The sequence below is a fragment of the Neolamprologus multifasciatus genome, chromosome 20, assembly GCF_963576455.1.
Source record: "Neolamprologus multifasciatus chromosome 20, fNeoMul1.2, whole genome shotgun sequence".
NCBI lineage: Eukaryota > Metazoa > Chordata > Actinopteri > Cichliformes > Cichlidae > Neolamprologus > Neolamprologus multifasciatus.
The window spans coordinates 33,236,312-33,253,613 of record NC_140458.1 but is presented as its reverse complement, the minus strand read 5'-3'; the positions used below and the strand labels follow the sequence as shown (position 1 = coordinate 33,253,613).

Here is a 17,302-nt window from a genome sequence, read left to right as displayed (position 1 = left end):
TATGGCAGCAGTGGCAGCCAGCAGCACAGCTCACCGAAGCCAGCTTGTCAAAGCGGGCAAACAGCTCGTTCAGCGTCATGACCAGCTCCTGGGCCGTGCACTGAGATGCCAGGCTGGTGAAGCCCTCAATGTCCGCAAACAGTATGCTGCAGGAGAGATGATGGGTATGTGGGGAGGGAAACAGAGAGAGGGGAAGCAGAACAGACAGAGGGAAAGAAAGGGGAGAAAAAGGAGACACAGAATGCAATCAATCAACATGGTGGAGAGGCAGCATGGTCTAGCGGCTCCCTCCTCCTGTTCAACTATCATGTGAGCAAGAGAAAGAGAGGCAGACATTTGTTCGGCTCTGGCTCGCATCACTCAGGCCAATGTAGGTCACCTCCTCCAGCCCTTCCCTCTGAGAACACCCCCCCCCCTCCCCTCGATCCCTCTGTCTGCATGCCTTTCATTGCAAACTTTTGATAGTAATGAAAGGCGAGGATAAACAATACCCCAGACGAAAGTTAGACATGAAGGCAACAGATGGTGCTGTGACCACTGCGAGGTCATCCACCAGGGACAAACTCGCACTTAATTACAGCGGTCAAAGTCTTGTCTGCGTCTACCACTGTGGGCAAGATGAGGCGATGCCATGATGCACCACTTCATCTGTAAGGGACAGAATTAACAAATAAACAAACCTATAGTATTTTCTCACTGGTGGGAGCAGAACCTAAAGTTGATGCCGGATGGACATTTTTTTACCCATAATTTGAGATATGCGTTTTGCTAACACTACGTTCAGTGAACCAGCTTCCTATTGTAAACAGCAGCATCATGAAAAACACATCAGGAGTAGCCAGTGCATTGTTTTTGGAAGAAAAAGCTCAGGGCTCAGAACTGAGTACTGACAGTGATGGGGAGTAACGGAATACATGTACCGCCGTTACGTGTTTAAAATACAAAATATGAGTAACTGTATTCCGTTACAGTTACCGTTTAAAAAGGTGGTATTTAGAATACAGTTACTTTGAAATAAATGGATTACACGGCGGTACTTCCCTGTTTCATATTGTGGCGGGTCAGGACTGTTTGGGTTTTGTTTGACAGCTACGTTCTGTTGTTCCAGGCGGCAGCGTTACAGTTGCCATGGTTACATGGTTACGCTCTCTCTCTGCGTGTTTCCTGGGTGAGAGAGGCCTTTTTGTTGTTGTTGTGCTAAGCTAATAGGCAGAATGCTACAGGTATAGCCCTAAAGAATGTAGCATCATGGGCAGTGTAGTCCGTGCTGCAGGGAGAATGGACTGCCATACACGTTATGTGTCTGTGAGCGAGGAGGGAGAAAAAGGAAAAGTACGAGCTGTCATCGAGCAGAAACGGGAGCTGGAAGCATGTAAATATAATAATAACCACTGCAGCCAAGAAGAGAGCCTGACGAGCCCAGTTGTAAGTAAGCTATTAAGACTCGACTGTACACCGTGTTCGTGTTTTCCTCTGAAACAATAAGTTCTGTTGGAGCAGCCTTTCAACGCCTCTCTCTGTCTCTCGCTAGCAAAGTTGACCCAGACAACAAAGTAAAGCTAGTTTTCAGCTACGAGCCGACACAGAACCCACCGTATTAGCCAGAGGTCCCTTTACTATGGTTCGGAGCCGCGGACCTTCAGTAACAGTAATAAATCACAGCAATAGTACATTCATGTAGTTGTAAACAGCATGATAATATATTAAGTAATCCAAAGTATTCAGAATACGTTACTCTCATTGAGTAACGTAACGGAATACGTTACAGAATACATTTCGGGGCATGTATTCTGTATTCTGTAATGGAATACATTTTAAAAGTAACCTTCCCAACACTGAGTACTGAGTATGCCATATACTGTAGTTTTACTGGCAACCCAGTAAAACTAAGGTACTGAAACTTCATATACCTTAGTTTTACTGGTTTGCCAGTAAAACTATTATTATTCACTCCTGCAGTAACTTATACTTGGCAGGAGTGTTCTGTTTTAGGACTCCCCAGTCCTTCACACACAGAGAGCAAGGAGAAGCACTGGGAGACATGTGGCTACGTGAAAAGACAGAGGCGGCGAGAGATGCAAGAGTGGAGCGGCATCAACAACAATAGATATGATACCGATAAGCTCAGCAACAGCGTAAAAGGGAGTCGTTCAGATGGACATGGGCTGTAAAGTGGCTTGGAGATGCGCTGCGACTGTGAGCATGCTAACGTAGCTTAAAAGGACACATTAATAACATTTGTGATTGCACAGCTCTCATGAACGATCTCATGTGGGCGAGCAATGGGAAGGGATGAGCTGCTTTAATTACTGCTTTACTTAATGCTTTGCTTAATGCTAAATTTGATTTGTCTTTCTAAGTAACTTTGTACAATGCTTGACTAAATATAGTTTAAAATGACAGACCTGTTAGGGTTAGGCTTATCAAAACACTCTGAATATCTTGAGTTTAGTTGTTTTCTAAGTGTTATTGCCTTTGCAAAGCAACCCAAGTATTTTTTATTTTCTAGTCTTGTGTTGAATTTGGATAATGGATTGCTTGTGTAAGTTTATACCTTGGTAGGTCAGTGGTGCTGCAACAGAGTATTCTAAGTACATTACCTGTACCTATCTGGGTCACCTATGACAGGAGATCTTTGCTTTAACCTCATTACAATCTCCACGCCACCACAACATGGACAGTGCTGGCTAAACTCTGCTGCAGAACAGCCAATAGAACGATTCAATCACCTGTTAGTAGTCAGTCATCAGTGATGGATGAGAGTAGGAGGCAGCAAACTCTGAGATCTGTCGGAAATTATTTGCTACAGAAAGCACATCATCGTCCTGAAGCCAATATTGTTGCTTATGCCGGTGCTGTCAGTGTCAATAACCAGCAACATGCATAATGCATGCTCTAAAGGAAACAGCGGTTGGAGGGACTCTGAGGTCGAAGCTAGCTGAGCACTCCCGCATTTTTTGAGCCTTATAGTATGTTCGTGCAGAAGCATGTGCGTGCATTCGTCTGCCTGTGTTTACCTAACATTGTCGTGTTTTTGAATGTAGATCTTGTGGAACATCATATCTTCCTTCTTGGCACTGATATCAGCCTGCATCTCCATGGCAACGTGATGTGGCAGCACCGACAGCAGTAAGCGCTCCTGAGAGAGAGGTAGAGATGACACAAGAGAATGAGAGACGGAGAGATGAATTAAAACAGAAAGGAAGATATGACAGTGCACGATAAAGAGAGTTCATTCATTTTCAGCGTTTTCCACTGTTGGAGTGTTTACTGAGTCACCCTGGCTCGCTGGGATCTGCGTGGGAAGGTGTTAGTAAATTAGAGCAGAGCGGAGATACACGTTATACTCCAGAACATATTGTTGACCTCAAAAAGGGAGACAAACGAATTAGACTAGAAAACTGAGACACTCATTTGTTGCTCTTCTGCATTTGTGTATATGTCTTTCTACAGGACTCAGCAGGTGTCTCTATGTGTGTGCCTGTGCATACCGTGTGCACATAAGTGTACCTGTTGCTGGTTTTCCCTCTGCAGGTGCAGTCTGGCCTGAATGTATCCTCTAGTCTCCTGGAAGGCCTGTCTTTGGGAGACTTCAGCGGGGTAGTGAGTACAGATGCCGATCATGTTAGTGCACAGGAAGATCAGCACATTGGCACTGATCTGAAAACACACAGACAGACACAAAGCGTGAGGTCGAAGCTGAAAACAAAAGAGCATCAAACACGTGCAGATCTTGTCATAATAATTCGATAAACTCTGACTGACCTGGGTGAGGTCATTCAGAGAAAATGATAACATGCTATGTCACAGGAATTACTGCGAGGCGAAAGATTCCTCAAATGTCTGAGGGCCCATTAGATATGATCTGGTTAGAGACGATGAGCATGGCCTTGTGTTTGCTTTGCGAAGGATTTTTTTCACACTTGTTCTTAACGGCAGAGAGGAAGCCCAGACTTTTTAATGCTATGAATCAGTGGAGACGCGGGAGGATTGTGTCATTCCAGCTTTTTTTTCTTAAGAGCTAACAACAATATTGTATTTATTGCGCTTTTGTTAAAATGCTAAAATCTCCTGGCAAATAGTACAAAGCAGAGACAGAACATCTTTTATGCAAGCGATGGTCTGTCTCAATGCGCAACTTCAGATAGAAGCAGACAGATACATTACTGTAACTTCCTTGTGTGCACCCCAAGTTTAACAATGAGGCTCTGAGAATGCTGTGCACAATCTGTATAACATTATCTGTGACTTGAGTAAATTAAGTTTATCGTGTGCAGTTAACTTTGTGGGGTCATTGACCTTAAAGGCATTCCTCTGTGCTGCTCCGCTCGCTTTTTGTGTTTTCGGATGCGTGCCGTAAGCCAGCGTTTGAGTCTGTTACTGATTTCTTTTCTCACTAGTCCACAGCCAAGACTGAAGATCAGAAATGGAGGCCTTGAGCTCTGGACTTCCCCTCAGCTTAGAAACATATGGGCATGCGCGTACACACACACACACACACGTCCCCTCCATGTTCAGAAACACACTCCAGCCTGGGAAAGTCACTTGACCTCTGACCACAGCCCAGGGTGCTTCCTCTGAAGATGATATCATCAATAATGAGAACAGGACATGCACGCACTGGACACACTAAAGCCTGAATGTTAAATCTGTCTTAATGACAACACTCTGAGTGAACTTGAAGATTTGAAAACTTTGTGCCATGGCCGGTATGTTGCCAGACCAGTGTGTTTCTCTGTGCATGCTTGTAAATTGTCTTTATCAGACCATTGGCGGAAGAGAGCCGCCGAACTGGAGATAGGGGCTGATTATCTGTATATGTACATTCACTGCATTTTTTAAAGATGCATCTCTGCCTTTTCAAAAAGCATCGCTGCGCTAGCATCCACACTTCAACCCTCACGCTTGCAGAGCGATGGCGGATCCTCTGCCGCTGTCCCCACATAAAGGTTTACAGTGTATACACAAGAACGTACTATTTGTTGTCACGACAAGGCAGAGATAAGCTAACAGCCTGTGCTTGAAATGAAACATAACGAAGGACAGTGGCAGGCAAATTCGGTTCATTTTGTTGCCCTTCTAAATAGCCTGTATTTGTATAGCGCTTTTACTAGTCCTTAAGGACCCCAAAGCGCTTTACACAACCAGTCATCCACCCATTCACACACTGGTGATGGCAGCTACATTGTAGCCACAGCCACCCTGGGGCGCACTGACAGAGGCCTCTGACCACCACCAGTAGGCAACGGGTGAAGTGTCTTGCCCAAGGACCCAACGACCGAGACTGTCCAAGCCGGGGCTCGAACCGGCAACCTTCCGATTACAAGGCGAACTCCCAACTCTTGAGCCACGATCGCCCCAAGTGATCGTATCCAAGATACAGAACCTTCTGCAACTAACTGACCATACTTCTCAACAATGCACATGCTTCCGAGATTCGAGCTTTCCATGTGAGCAATTTTAATCCAAATATTATTCCTAGATATTCCTAGAAAAGAAATGAACTGATAGTCTGGCTATGCACGCATAAAGACTTTCAGTGCAATGATGTGCTGGGATAGCGTGGATAGGCATTTATTTGCAAATAATAAATGCAAATGTATGTGCAGCATTTATTGAAGCTTGCGAAAGCCTTAAAATGCAAGAGGGGACGAGGCATTCAGGACTATTAAAACCTACTGACTACATCTAGAAGGGTAGTGCAATATAACAGCCCGATAGCTATAAATGAGTGAAAGTGAAGTGTGAAGAAACATGATGAACAAAGCTTGTATTAATGCCAACTTATATGCTTGGAGATTAGAGGCAGACGCATTCACAGAGACTTTTGAATAAATCTTGTGCGTGTGTGTGTGAGTCCTTTTGGACTGGCAGCTCTTTGATCCTGAAGCTTGTTGTGTCTGCTGCTGCACTCATATCACCCAGAACTCCAAATCTAGCACAGACCCCCGGCTGACACTACCCTTCCTAAACAGTGAAGACAGAAAAGCAGCTTCTCTCCATTAACACAGAGCCAGTCTCTTTATAACGACTAATCTGGATTTAGAGTATATTCCACTGATGCCTCCTGACCATTTTTCCTGCAGACTTTTGGCTCTTAAAGATGAGCCTGCCTACACGTCTACTTAAGCAGGCACTTTTGGCGGTGAAGTTAAAAGGAGACCAAACATTGGCTTATAAGGTGCGGCTCACGGCAAGGTGCTTTATAAAGTTAAAAAAAGAGAAAAGGATAGCACGCTAATAATCAAACGAGGGAACGGGGATGGAAAAGATCTCTGCTTGGCAAACACACACTAAATCCATTCTATCTTTAATAATATCCCACTGGACAATTCCCTCACGCTCAAGCATGCTGGAACACACGTGTGCCCAGATCGAGTTATGACAACAACGTCCTTATCCATTTTTTAAGAGATAAAAAGTAACAAAAAATGAGATAAAAGTTCTTCTGATCAATAAAATATAGTTTTGTGGCATTTGGCAACACATCTACACTGTACGGGCATTACTTTTGCTCTTTTAGCTAAGTGAAGGCAACAGTAAACCACAGAGTGGTCATATTAAATTGTAACTATAATCATGGAGAATACGCCCGAGGGTAGCTTAAAACTCGGACCTGTCAATCACAGATACTAAAATAAGTCAGCTGGTTAAAGGCGCTTTTCTTTTGGTCGGTGCTTGGATTCGTGCAGTTGTATCTAAAAAGCCTGAAAGAAAAGTTCAGATATTTCACTAACCTTGAGCAAAAAAGCTTAAACTTTAAAAGGCCAAAGTGCTACATCCCATAAGTCAACACTTGGGACACTGACTGCAGTTGACATGGGGACTAAACTCCAGCACATGACCTCTGATAGGCATCTGGAGCTTTTCAAAATGTCTTACAAAGATAAACGGCAGAGCCCAGTCACACGCTGCTGATCATAGCCTGCAAAAAACACAAAACAACATTTGGTACCACAGTAGTAAAAATAGACAATACTGTCCCATTTTGTTTGCCTACACCTGATCTAATCAGCTGTCACTAAACTGTGTAATTACTCATTCAAGAAAGATGCTATTCCTTATAAAGACAGATGTTGCTGAAGGGTGGGGGTGCCTTCTTTGCCATCTTGGGCTCTTGCCATCTGGAATCGGAGCTTTGTTTTTGTCACGACTCCGGCCAAACCAAAATTGGTCTCAGGCGACCAGTGGGGCCACGGAGTAATCTTTGTGAAACGCTGGAGCAAATTCTGCGAAGCTAAATAGAGCTGGACCCAGGCCGCACATCTGCCAGATAAACAGATCCTGAATTAATACACGTGGAAAATCTCCCAGCTATCCTGGAAGTACTCACTATAACAAACTAACCACTTAAACTACCCGCTCACTTCTTTTAATACCAACAAGTTTTTCCACAAATCAAAACACTGTGAAGCTTGTTTGTCCCTCATTTTCAATATCTCATCTTTCAATTTACCGTTAGCAGGCTGAACTATAAACTAGCAGATAATATTCCTTGTTGAGTAAAACATACAGTACAAGTAGCTTGCTGTAATTACACTAATCTTCTTTTGCCACTTTATGTTGGGTTTGGGTTATCTATGGAAGCTCAAGACAGACATGAAGAAAGTCTAAGGCAGCACGTAATATCAAGTCAGTAAAGTCATAACGATTTTAAAGAAAACGAGAGACACGTGGTAAAGTTGGACACAAATAAGAAGTGAGTGATTAATGAGAACATTGATGTTCCCTCAACAAAGAATAGCAGACGCACAACTTTTAGCAATTACTTCCTTTTTGTTAAAAAAATTATATCATGTAACATCTCTGGTTTGGGTTTGCTCCAGGACCCTTTATTTGCCCCCCATTTCCTCTCTTCCCCAAGATTTTCTGTCTCTATAAAAGTTCAGAAGTGAATGGCCTCATCACCAGTGTTGGTCAAGTTACTTGAAAAAAGTAATCAGTAACTAATTACAGATTACTTCCTCAAAAAAGTAATCCTGTTACTTAACTGATTACTTATTTTCAAAAGTAACTAAGTAATTAATTACTTAGTTACTTAGTTACTTTTTAAAAACACAATTTACAACCTGAATAGGTGATAAAGTGATAGATCTTTCAGCCCAGTTCTACTTTTTCTACATAATCCATCATACAAAATGTAATCAAATGGAAAAGTCTCTTTTTAAAACTTGTTTTATTAGTTTTAATCTTTTAACTTTATGCATCAAGCAAAAATTTAATTATATGCAACATTCTCTGACTGGAAGAAATTTGTTTAACATTTAAACCTATTTTCTGCACATTCCAGCACATAAAATAAAATATTTGTGTGTGTTTACACTCAGTCTTTCAAATAGATGCAAGTAAAACACAGCAGAAAATAAATAAAGTCAAAGACTAGCGGTCCTGTTGCTCTATTTTCACCTGTAAAGCAGGAGTGAGGTAGGCGGAGGTTTACCCTGGTGCAGGTGTGCAGCGGTCAGTGGAAGAATCCGCGAGTTTCTGTGAGTTTCCCATTACGTCGTAGCTACTCGGTGCTTGCTCGGAAGTTTAGGGTTTTTTTCGCTGTAAAAAGAAGTTTTCTTCCCACGCACAACGGACACTAATGTTTTTGTCACTTTTTATGGAATCAAACTCAAAGTAAGGTCAGTACTTCCACGCTTTAAACGCTGCACGCTCATACTCTCTCCTGCACTCGATATATGATCCATTGTTGATCTGCACACAGCTGTTGTCACGAACGTCGCACTCGCTTACGTCACTGTCATGAGACATCTAATCTAATCTAGGTAATCTAATCTAATTACCGTTTTTGCAATGGTAATCCCTTACTTTACTCGTTACCTGAAAAAAGTAATCGGATTACAGTAACGCTTTACAAGTAACGCGTTACTGCCCATCTCTGCTCATCACTACTGGAAGTTATAAGCAATTTAAAGATGCAGTCAAATTAATAAAAATTAAAGACCATAAAAAGTGGAGACTGTTCATTTCTTGGTAATTGAGCAAACTCACAAATTCAGCAGAGGATCACACAAAGCCCCCCCCCCCCCCCCCCCCCCCCCCCCCCCCCGATTTTTTTGTAACCATTTTGTCACCATTACCATAACAACTGCTGTTCCCATTTACTTGCTGAATTATCATTCGTTACGTAAAAGAATTTTAGCTCCAAGTTGTGGTTCAAATCACACAAGCTGCTGTGTGTCCGTGCTCTCCGTTGCTCAGAGGTCTGGGGTCAGTGTGTAGAACTAGACTCAACCCTCTCCTTCCAGCTTTCCAGCTGTGTCCTCGCTAACCCTCCACTTCCTGCCTGCTCAGACCCTCACAGGCACAGCTGCAATTAAAACACGGCAGCTGAAGGAACACAGAATCTGACAATTAGACTATCCAACCAACCAACCGGCGGTTCACTTTCCTCCTCCCAAAGACTGAACTGTGCGACAGAGGTCAGACCTCGAAGTGTGTGAGTATGAGCTGAACATCCAGGAATTCCCGCTCGAGCTTCTACTTCATCTCTGTTTGCACATAATGTAAAACATAAAGGCCATTGCATCTCTAGAGAGACCAATGTAACATTAATATCGAGGCATTGCTCAAAAGAAGGAAAATGGCAGCCAAGTCGCTCTGACTGTAGTGCAAATACAGAGCACCGTGTTTGTGTAATACGTGGTACGTTTGTTATTTTTGGGGTAAGACTGTCTTTAGCCTGGAGTGAGAGAATTAAAAGGTGGAAACATTAAACAACTTTAAAATAAATGTGCACAAAGGTCAAACTAAACACGCATGAGTTCAGTTTAACTGTTCGGTTATATAAGCATGTGCTCGCCCACCGTCCCGCCCTGCTCTCGCTCAACAACATCACACGCCGCTGGCTTTTACTAAGTATGCAGATCAATACTGGGACAAGAACAGGTTATAGTTTAAACAGTGAAGCCTTGTCTTTCATTAATTGCTCGGTCAAGGATGAGCTGATACTGAACTCGTGCATGTAAGACATTTGCCTCCTGGGCTGATTTGTGGAAATGCCATGTGGCACGTTTACGAAGCCTAAAACATGAGCATCGTTTCAGAATTTGAGAATAGATGTACGTGTGAGTACGATTTTAGAGAAACGCAAAGAAATGTAGAACAAGAAATGTCCTGGTCACCTCTGTCCACCTCAACAGGAAGCGACTGTTTATTTTATCTTCCATATTCACAAAAGTTATATAATAATTAAACTAGAAACATAACATAAAACATATATTTTCTGAGCTTTTTGCACGAACACAAGACAGAGCTCACCTTGATTTCTGCTTACGTTTAAAATTACCAACAACACAGCACCGAGCTACCTTAAGGAACTCCTTAAATCGTATGTTCCTGCCAGAGCATTAAGATCATCTACTCAGTTACTCTTGGTGCAGCCTAGATCTCGGATGAAGTCTAGAGGTGACCGGGCGTTTGCCCTGGCTGCACCAGAGTTGTGGAATAACCTTCCGGTTGTGATCCGGGCGTCTGATTCCATCCAATCTTTTAAATCACGGTTAAAAACCTATTTGTTTAATCTCGCCTTTCCTGCTTGTTAATGCTCGCACCTGACTTTTAGACATATTCTATTTTTTCTTATACATATTTTTATGGCTTGTGCTTTTATTATGTTTTTTGATATTATGATATGCATTTTATATTACCCCTGTGTATTAGTGGCATTGACCTGTGAGGATATTTGATACTTTGCTAAGGCCTTATAATACTCGTGTTACTTCTCTGTCTCTTATGTTAAGCACTTTGGTATACCGCTGGTTTTTAAATGTGCTCTATAAATAAAGATTGTTGTTGTTGTTGTTGATTTGGATTAAATCTGATGGTGTGAATTATAATCATGGGCCTGGGGTATTGTTATTATATCTGATGACATTCACTTAAAATGTGAAAAAAAAGCATACTCAGAGGCCCAGTCATGTAAACCTAAAAAAAATCTATACAAACTGGATGACATGAGCTAAAAGATCTGCTCTGGTCAGCTGGAGCACAGCATTACACAGCACAGCGCATAAATGAGGATCTATGTAGTCTGTTACATTCGATGTGTGTTCTTCCTATTTTATTAGAAAGAAGGTGTTGCCTATTTGTACACTGATAGCAAACATGTTATTACAGCTTCACCCTATAAGTACCTCCTCACTCCAGCCTGACATATGTCGCCTCTGTTACAGTTTCGTAACTGTAACCAAGTTAGCCGGGACAGTCGGCTAGTGTAACCGTGACCTTTGACAGAGACCCGTTCACCTTCCTGTCACGAACACTGGGATCGGTACTGCACTCCACAATATCCAGAGTAAAACCGCCTTTAACAGCTTAGGGGCATACATGCCGCACAGATGCACATCTAACACCACTAATGGATTCCTAATATATATCTCTTGGCTGTCAGCCACGGCAGTTCAGCCTCAAATCCCTGTATTTACTTTTGCAGGGAGCCAAGTTGTTAGTAAACCATGAACTGTTATTAGAAGCCTGCACTTCCTCCTGCCTGACTCACACAGCTATTATTAGCCTGGCTATTATTTCCCTTATCACTCTCTGTATTTTAACAGTAATGTTTCACTTATTGTCAATCCTAATTTCTCCCACCCGTGGCGATAAAAATTATCCGGGTTCGCATTGTTGCCTTTGGCTGTAATGCAATAACTGGATGAGTCACAACTTTCTCACTCTCTGATAGGGTGGCGTCGGGAGTAAAGGGGGTGGGCGGGTGGGGTCTTTTATTTCAGCTACTGAATTGTTTGGGAGGTGAAGTACCTGGTGATGAGTTCTCACCATCTGACAGCAGCAAAGGGAGGGAGGCGCTCCGAGGCCTGCACGTGAAGCTGAGAGACAGATGGTGTATTGCACTTACTGTGGCCAATGCAGTGAGTGCAATACTGTGACTGTAAAACACGTATGTAATACTGGACATGCGATTGGCTCCAAACAGCTCAGGATGAAAATGAAGGCTTAAGTTTTTCTGGCTGCTCACTAAAGTATATGAACAGCAGCAAATAGTAGAGTGTTGGTACCATGTGCATGAACACATACTGAAGTCATGCTCACTATGTCTTTAATGAAATCTTTCACCATGTCTGATCATTTTCAAATGATGTAATCTGATTAGTTATTTACACAAGGTCATACTGATGACTTTGGCAACAATACATATCTCTGATTGTCTCATGATCATGCGTGAATAAAAGTGCAGTCTGACTGACTGAATAAAGTGGCAGAGCTATGATGTCACTGACTGACTTTACATCCATATCTAACTTTGTTTTGGGCTTTTCTTTGTTTGTTTTGTTTTTCTGTACTTAACTTGTATTGTATTTGTAAGTGCCTGATGTACAAACGTGTAATGTGTAATATTTTTGAACCAATGACTCAAGAGCATCTGAGCATCACAGCTGGTACCATCTAAATTCAAGACGATCTCTATAATTTTCATTTAGCAGCAGAGAGCAGAGGCTGTTCCCTACACGTGAATATCAGACGTAGCGCCTGTCATAATTCAAAGGGTTAAAGTAGCTGAAGTTGTAGCTGCTTTTGGATTTTCTTATGCAACACAAGTGTTCTGGCATAAATGCATTATGCATGCTTGCAACATTTCATTGACAGATTTCACCAGTGTTAAGCTGAAGGATCAGTGTGTTTCCACCACTCCCACATTCGCTGACCCCAAAGCAATTTGGCAAAAGAAACAGGTTTTTCCTCAGGTGTCGGATCACCACACAATCAGCAGAGTGCAGACTAGTTGTGCTGATGTGTCAAAGGGTAGTGTTTTTCACAGCTTCCACTGCTCTGTGAAAGAGTTGGTGTTTGTCTATGGATATATTTGTTTGTTTCTGCAAACAAATGAAAATGTGTAGCCTCGACCCACATATAATACAATACAATCATAGATCTTGGAAACACTGATCCAATGAAACAATGGTAGAATAAGCCTCCCATACGGAGTATGGCTATAATAATGCCAGCTGTTACTTTCAACCACCAAGCAAGTGCTCAGCACTAGAGCTGCCACGATTAGTCGACTAGTCACGATTACGTCGACTATCAAAATCGTCGACGGCTGATTTAATAGTCGACACGTCGTTTGAAGCTTTGTAAGATCACAAAAGCCGCAGGAATAAGTAGTAGGATTTAAGAGTGTAATAACGGACTGAAACAGAAGATGGCAGCACTGCATGTACAAGGATGCCAGCTGCCGTTAAACCCCGAAGAAGAAGAAGCTGTGTCCCAGAATTCATAGCGCAGCCCAGCTCAGTTTCCAACAATGGCGGCAGCTAGTTAGTTTTAATATTACTCTTATTATTCTTTCTGGGTCACAAAATAAACGTTTAACATATTTTCAGGCGAGAATGTAGCTGTGTTTACCTCAAATATCTGCTCAGTTTATCAAGACACCACATATTTTCAAAAGCGCTCCGACGTTTTCGGAGACGTCTGTTACCCACTAGCTCGATAGCTAGCCGGGGGCTAGGCTAACTAGAGCCATGAGAACACCGGACTCCCGGCAAATCGTTTTCAAACCCACCACCGTCTTTCGCTACTCAGGTTAAATATATATAAGTCACTTAGATAACTTAAAAATGTTATTGTTTGGCTTTTTGTAGTATTTTATTTGTTCTAGAGTAAATCAGTTTGGCTATTTATTCCCAAGTTATAGTTTTTACACAGCTGAATAAACGTCAAGCAGACAACTGATTATCAGAAGTGTGAGATGCTCGAGAATTTACTCCGGTGTCCTGTTATATTTTAGATAGCAAGGAGCAGACGGCTGCGTTTATTAAACTCCACTGAAACAATCTGCAAATTTCATTTAAATTCAATAAACTATCATCTTGTCTTTATTTTTAGTTAGCACATACCTTAAACACTTAAAGCTGTAAGCTAATGATAGTTATATAAGAGCAGATGTTGCTGGTGCAATAAGCTGTAAGTTGCACGTCCAATGGATGATGATCTGATTAGTCGACTAATGGCAAAAATAATCGGTGACTAGTCGACTATCAAAATTATTGTTTGTGACAGCCCTACTCAGCACTATGAGCTAAAATTATAATCTTAACTCGACTCTTTTCACTGTTTTTCTACACCACTCTGCAACTGATCATTAGTTATTATTAATCTCTGTCTCTCTTCCACAGTATGTCTTTTTGTCCTGTCTCGCGGCAGATAGCTGCCCCGTCTGATCAATCAGAGGTTTGTTCCTGTTAAAAGGGAGTTTTTCCTTTCCTCTGTTGCCAAGTGCTTGCTCATAAGGAGTCGTTTGATTGTTGGGGTTTTCTTTGTATTATTATCTTTACAACATAAAGCACCTTGAGGCGGCTATTGTTGTGGTTATATAAATAAAACTGAATTTAATTAAATCCCCAAACTTATTTGATTATTGCATAATTTTTATTGAAAACTACAGTTGTGTTTCTCGCTTTTTCATGTCCACACGCTAGAGCAGGGATCTGAGATTATAATGTTAAGTATCCAGTAGCCGAGCAGAAATGTCAGAAAGGCCAATCACAACAACTAATACTGGCAGGAAATCATCATTTGCATTTGGCGCCAGCAGATGTGAAGACCTGGGAATGAAACAGCTTGCACAACACACAAGTTCTCATAACAGACTTCACACCAAACCCAGTTAAAGGGATGAAGCGTGGAAAAACCCAGTAAGCAGAAGATGAGGAAATAATACATTTACTCTTCAGTTGCCAAGTTAATACACGGAAGGGATTTCAACCCATCAAATATCAAAGAAGAGTTTCCAACAACTTGAGCCGAACTCAGACAGCATGTCATCCACTTCAAAGCCTTTTAAAGAAAAAAAGTAATTGTGAGCAATAAAAGTGAAGACAAATTAAGCCATCTGAACTGTTCTGAAGTAAAGTGTATGGAAGCGATACAACGTGTTATTATGAGAACAGCTTAATCACTGAGGACTAACATATATAACTTATTTGTTAACTAACAGAGAAGCTTTAGAGTTTAAGGGATACAGCTTGTTAATCTTTCACAGGCACTGGTTTAATTTGGAAATCGTCAGTTGGATAATAAATCTGATGTTCTGAGATGCTATGCTTCTTCCTCGTTCGAAAACTGTAATTAAAAAGGACAAAGCAATGAAATGTTAGTGATTTGTGAGAAAAAGGAAACCAATGATGTCCAAAGTGCCTTTTGAGCCACAACAAAACACAATGAACAAAGCCTAAAAATTATGCAACACATTCCTGAGAGAATGTTGCACAAATGTTGTGCAGACAGTCTTTTTAAATCTTAACAGGCAGCACCACCTGTAAGACTGACAGAAGTTCACCTGAACCCTGAATCTGCAGGGCAACGGCACAACTTGCTTCTTCCTGAAACAGTCTCACCTTTGTCTCTTTGTAGTTGTCTCAGGAGGCTCTTCAGAGCAGAAGAGCACAGTGCAATGTGGAGATCTATGGATGGAAGCAATCCCCATGAGTAGGGTGAGCTCAGTCTCTGTCGGCTATGAAATAAAAGGCCACTCCATCTGAGAGGGATTTTGTAAGAATGGAATTATGACTCAGAGGAAAAAACAAGAGAATAGCAGCTCATTTAAAGCATGGTGAGTCAGCCTAGCATTATTTCATGCTCTCAATCCGGGTCTGTCCCCTTGTCACCAGCAGAACCTCCGCACACCCCTCCTGCTTCATAGTGGAGGTCCCTCACAAAGACCACTTTTGTCCTCGTTATCATCAGTTTCACATCTTCTCAGCTCTAATTCTGCATGAATATCTCTGCAGGAAAAATACAAACGGCTCAGGCACACAATGGGGTGGAGGTCGATAAGGTCCCAGAAGAAGAGTAACCGAGGTTTGTAAGGGCTTAGTTGTGTGATACAGACACAGTGACAGACTGAACGTTATTCCTTAATATTCCTACAACTGAGAAGCACCCGGGAGCTGATTAAACGAAAGAATATGTCATTTTTTTAAAGCTAAAAACAAATAAATCTTGGTCATGAAATCCATATAAATTTGAGATGATAAATGCAAAAATTAGTGTGCTACACTGTTATACAACAACAGAATTGAAGGAAAAATGTGATTTCCTCCATGTTTAGTAAAGCCAAAAAGAGATTGGAACAGTCTGATGTCCATTGATTGTTTAGAAAACTGGAACATGTTGTGTTGAGGGTCCAGACCCTCAGGCAAGGTAACAGGACATCATCAGAAGACCAATGCAACAGCCAGCGCCAGAGCTAAACAGGACATCAAACCAACGGGCCTGTAGTCACGCTGTACACGCTGGGACATGAGCAATTAACACATAACCTCAATGTACCAGTAGAGTTATGTCAATATTGCCTTCATCATAATGGCTGCACAATCATCTGGTTGATTAATAGTCATGACTGGTGGAGAAAGACAGTAACAGAGGGTCAGACCGCACATGTTTTTGAACTTATCTATTTTTTTAATTTAAATTTAATACATTTATATGGGAAAAGCTATTTTTAGAAATTAAAAACATTAAAAAAAAGTCCATATCAGATCTGGAGGTGATCAGCTCATGGCACTGCTGAGGTGTTACTGAAGCCCATGCTGCTTTGATTGCAGACTTCAGCTCAGGATCTTTTTAATGTTCCTCTTGACCATGTTCTGTAGGTTCAGATCAGGCAAGTTGGCTTACCAATTAAGTACAATAACGACATGGTCAGCGAACCACTCAGCAGTAATTTTGACACTGTCCTGCTGGAAAAGGAAACCAGCATCTCCATAAAACTGCTCTGAAAAGGCCTGGTAGGTGGCTGCACATGCCATGACACACAGAGCAATCATAGATTGTGGTAACTTCATACTGGACTTTAAACACCTTGGACTTTGTTCTGCTCCACTCCTCCTGCAGTTTCTGGGATCTTGACTTCCAGCAACAGCCCACGCAAAAAAACTTATGTGTTTGTTAGATGCTCAATGGGTACTAAGGGGCCCAAAGTGTGCCAAGAAAATGTTAATCACATATTACACCACCAGGGTGGATGTCAAGAAGAAACCATTTGTGGTGGGGCATTGGTGAATAGTTTACAGATCATCTGAAGGGCCCGGTGCAACTCTTGCATAGGGGGTATAGCTCAGTGGTAGAGCATTTGACTGCAGATCAAGTGGTCTCTGGTTCAATTCCAGATGCCCCCTATAGAGCCACCAATGAAAAAGACAACTCTGAGAACTGCGAGAGCAGTTGAGATCTGAAGGGGATGTTAATTAAGAACAATTGCCGAAAACAATTTCTCAACTGAAATCTCCTGAAACTGTCCCTCCCAGCTGCCTAAACACTTGATACAATGAAG

General features: G+C 41.9%; 1 protein-coding gene and 1 non-coding gene across 2 annotated transcripts in view; one reads left to right on the top strand and one right to left on the bottom strand.

The window, feature by feature from the left end:
* Nucleotides 1-17,302, bottom strand: part of LOC146495369 (adenylate cyclase type 6-like) — a 39,321-nt gene that overhangs the window by 13,784 nt on the left and 8,235 nt on the right. Inside the window, exons 4-6 of the mRNA XM_085144610.1 lie at nucleotides 3,511-3,660; nucleotides 3,018-3,139; nucleotides 35-146 (exon numbers count right to left, since the gene is read on the bottom strand). Coding sequence (XP_085000736.1) covers nucleotides 35-146; nucleotides 3,018-3,139; nucleotides 3,511-3,660 — 384 coding nt within the window. The remainder of the gene's footprint in view (nucleotides 1-34; nucleotides 147-3,017; nucleotides 3,140-3,510; nucleotides 3,661-17,302) is intronic.
* On the top strand, nucleotides 17,076-17,147 carry trnac-gca (transfer RNA cysteine (anticodon GCA)). Its single transcript has one exon. It is a non-coding gene; the product is annotated as a tRNA-Cys (tRNA).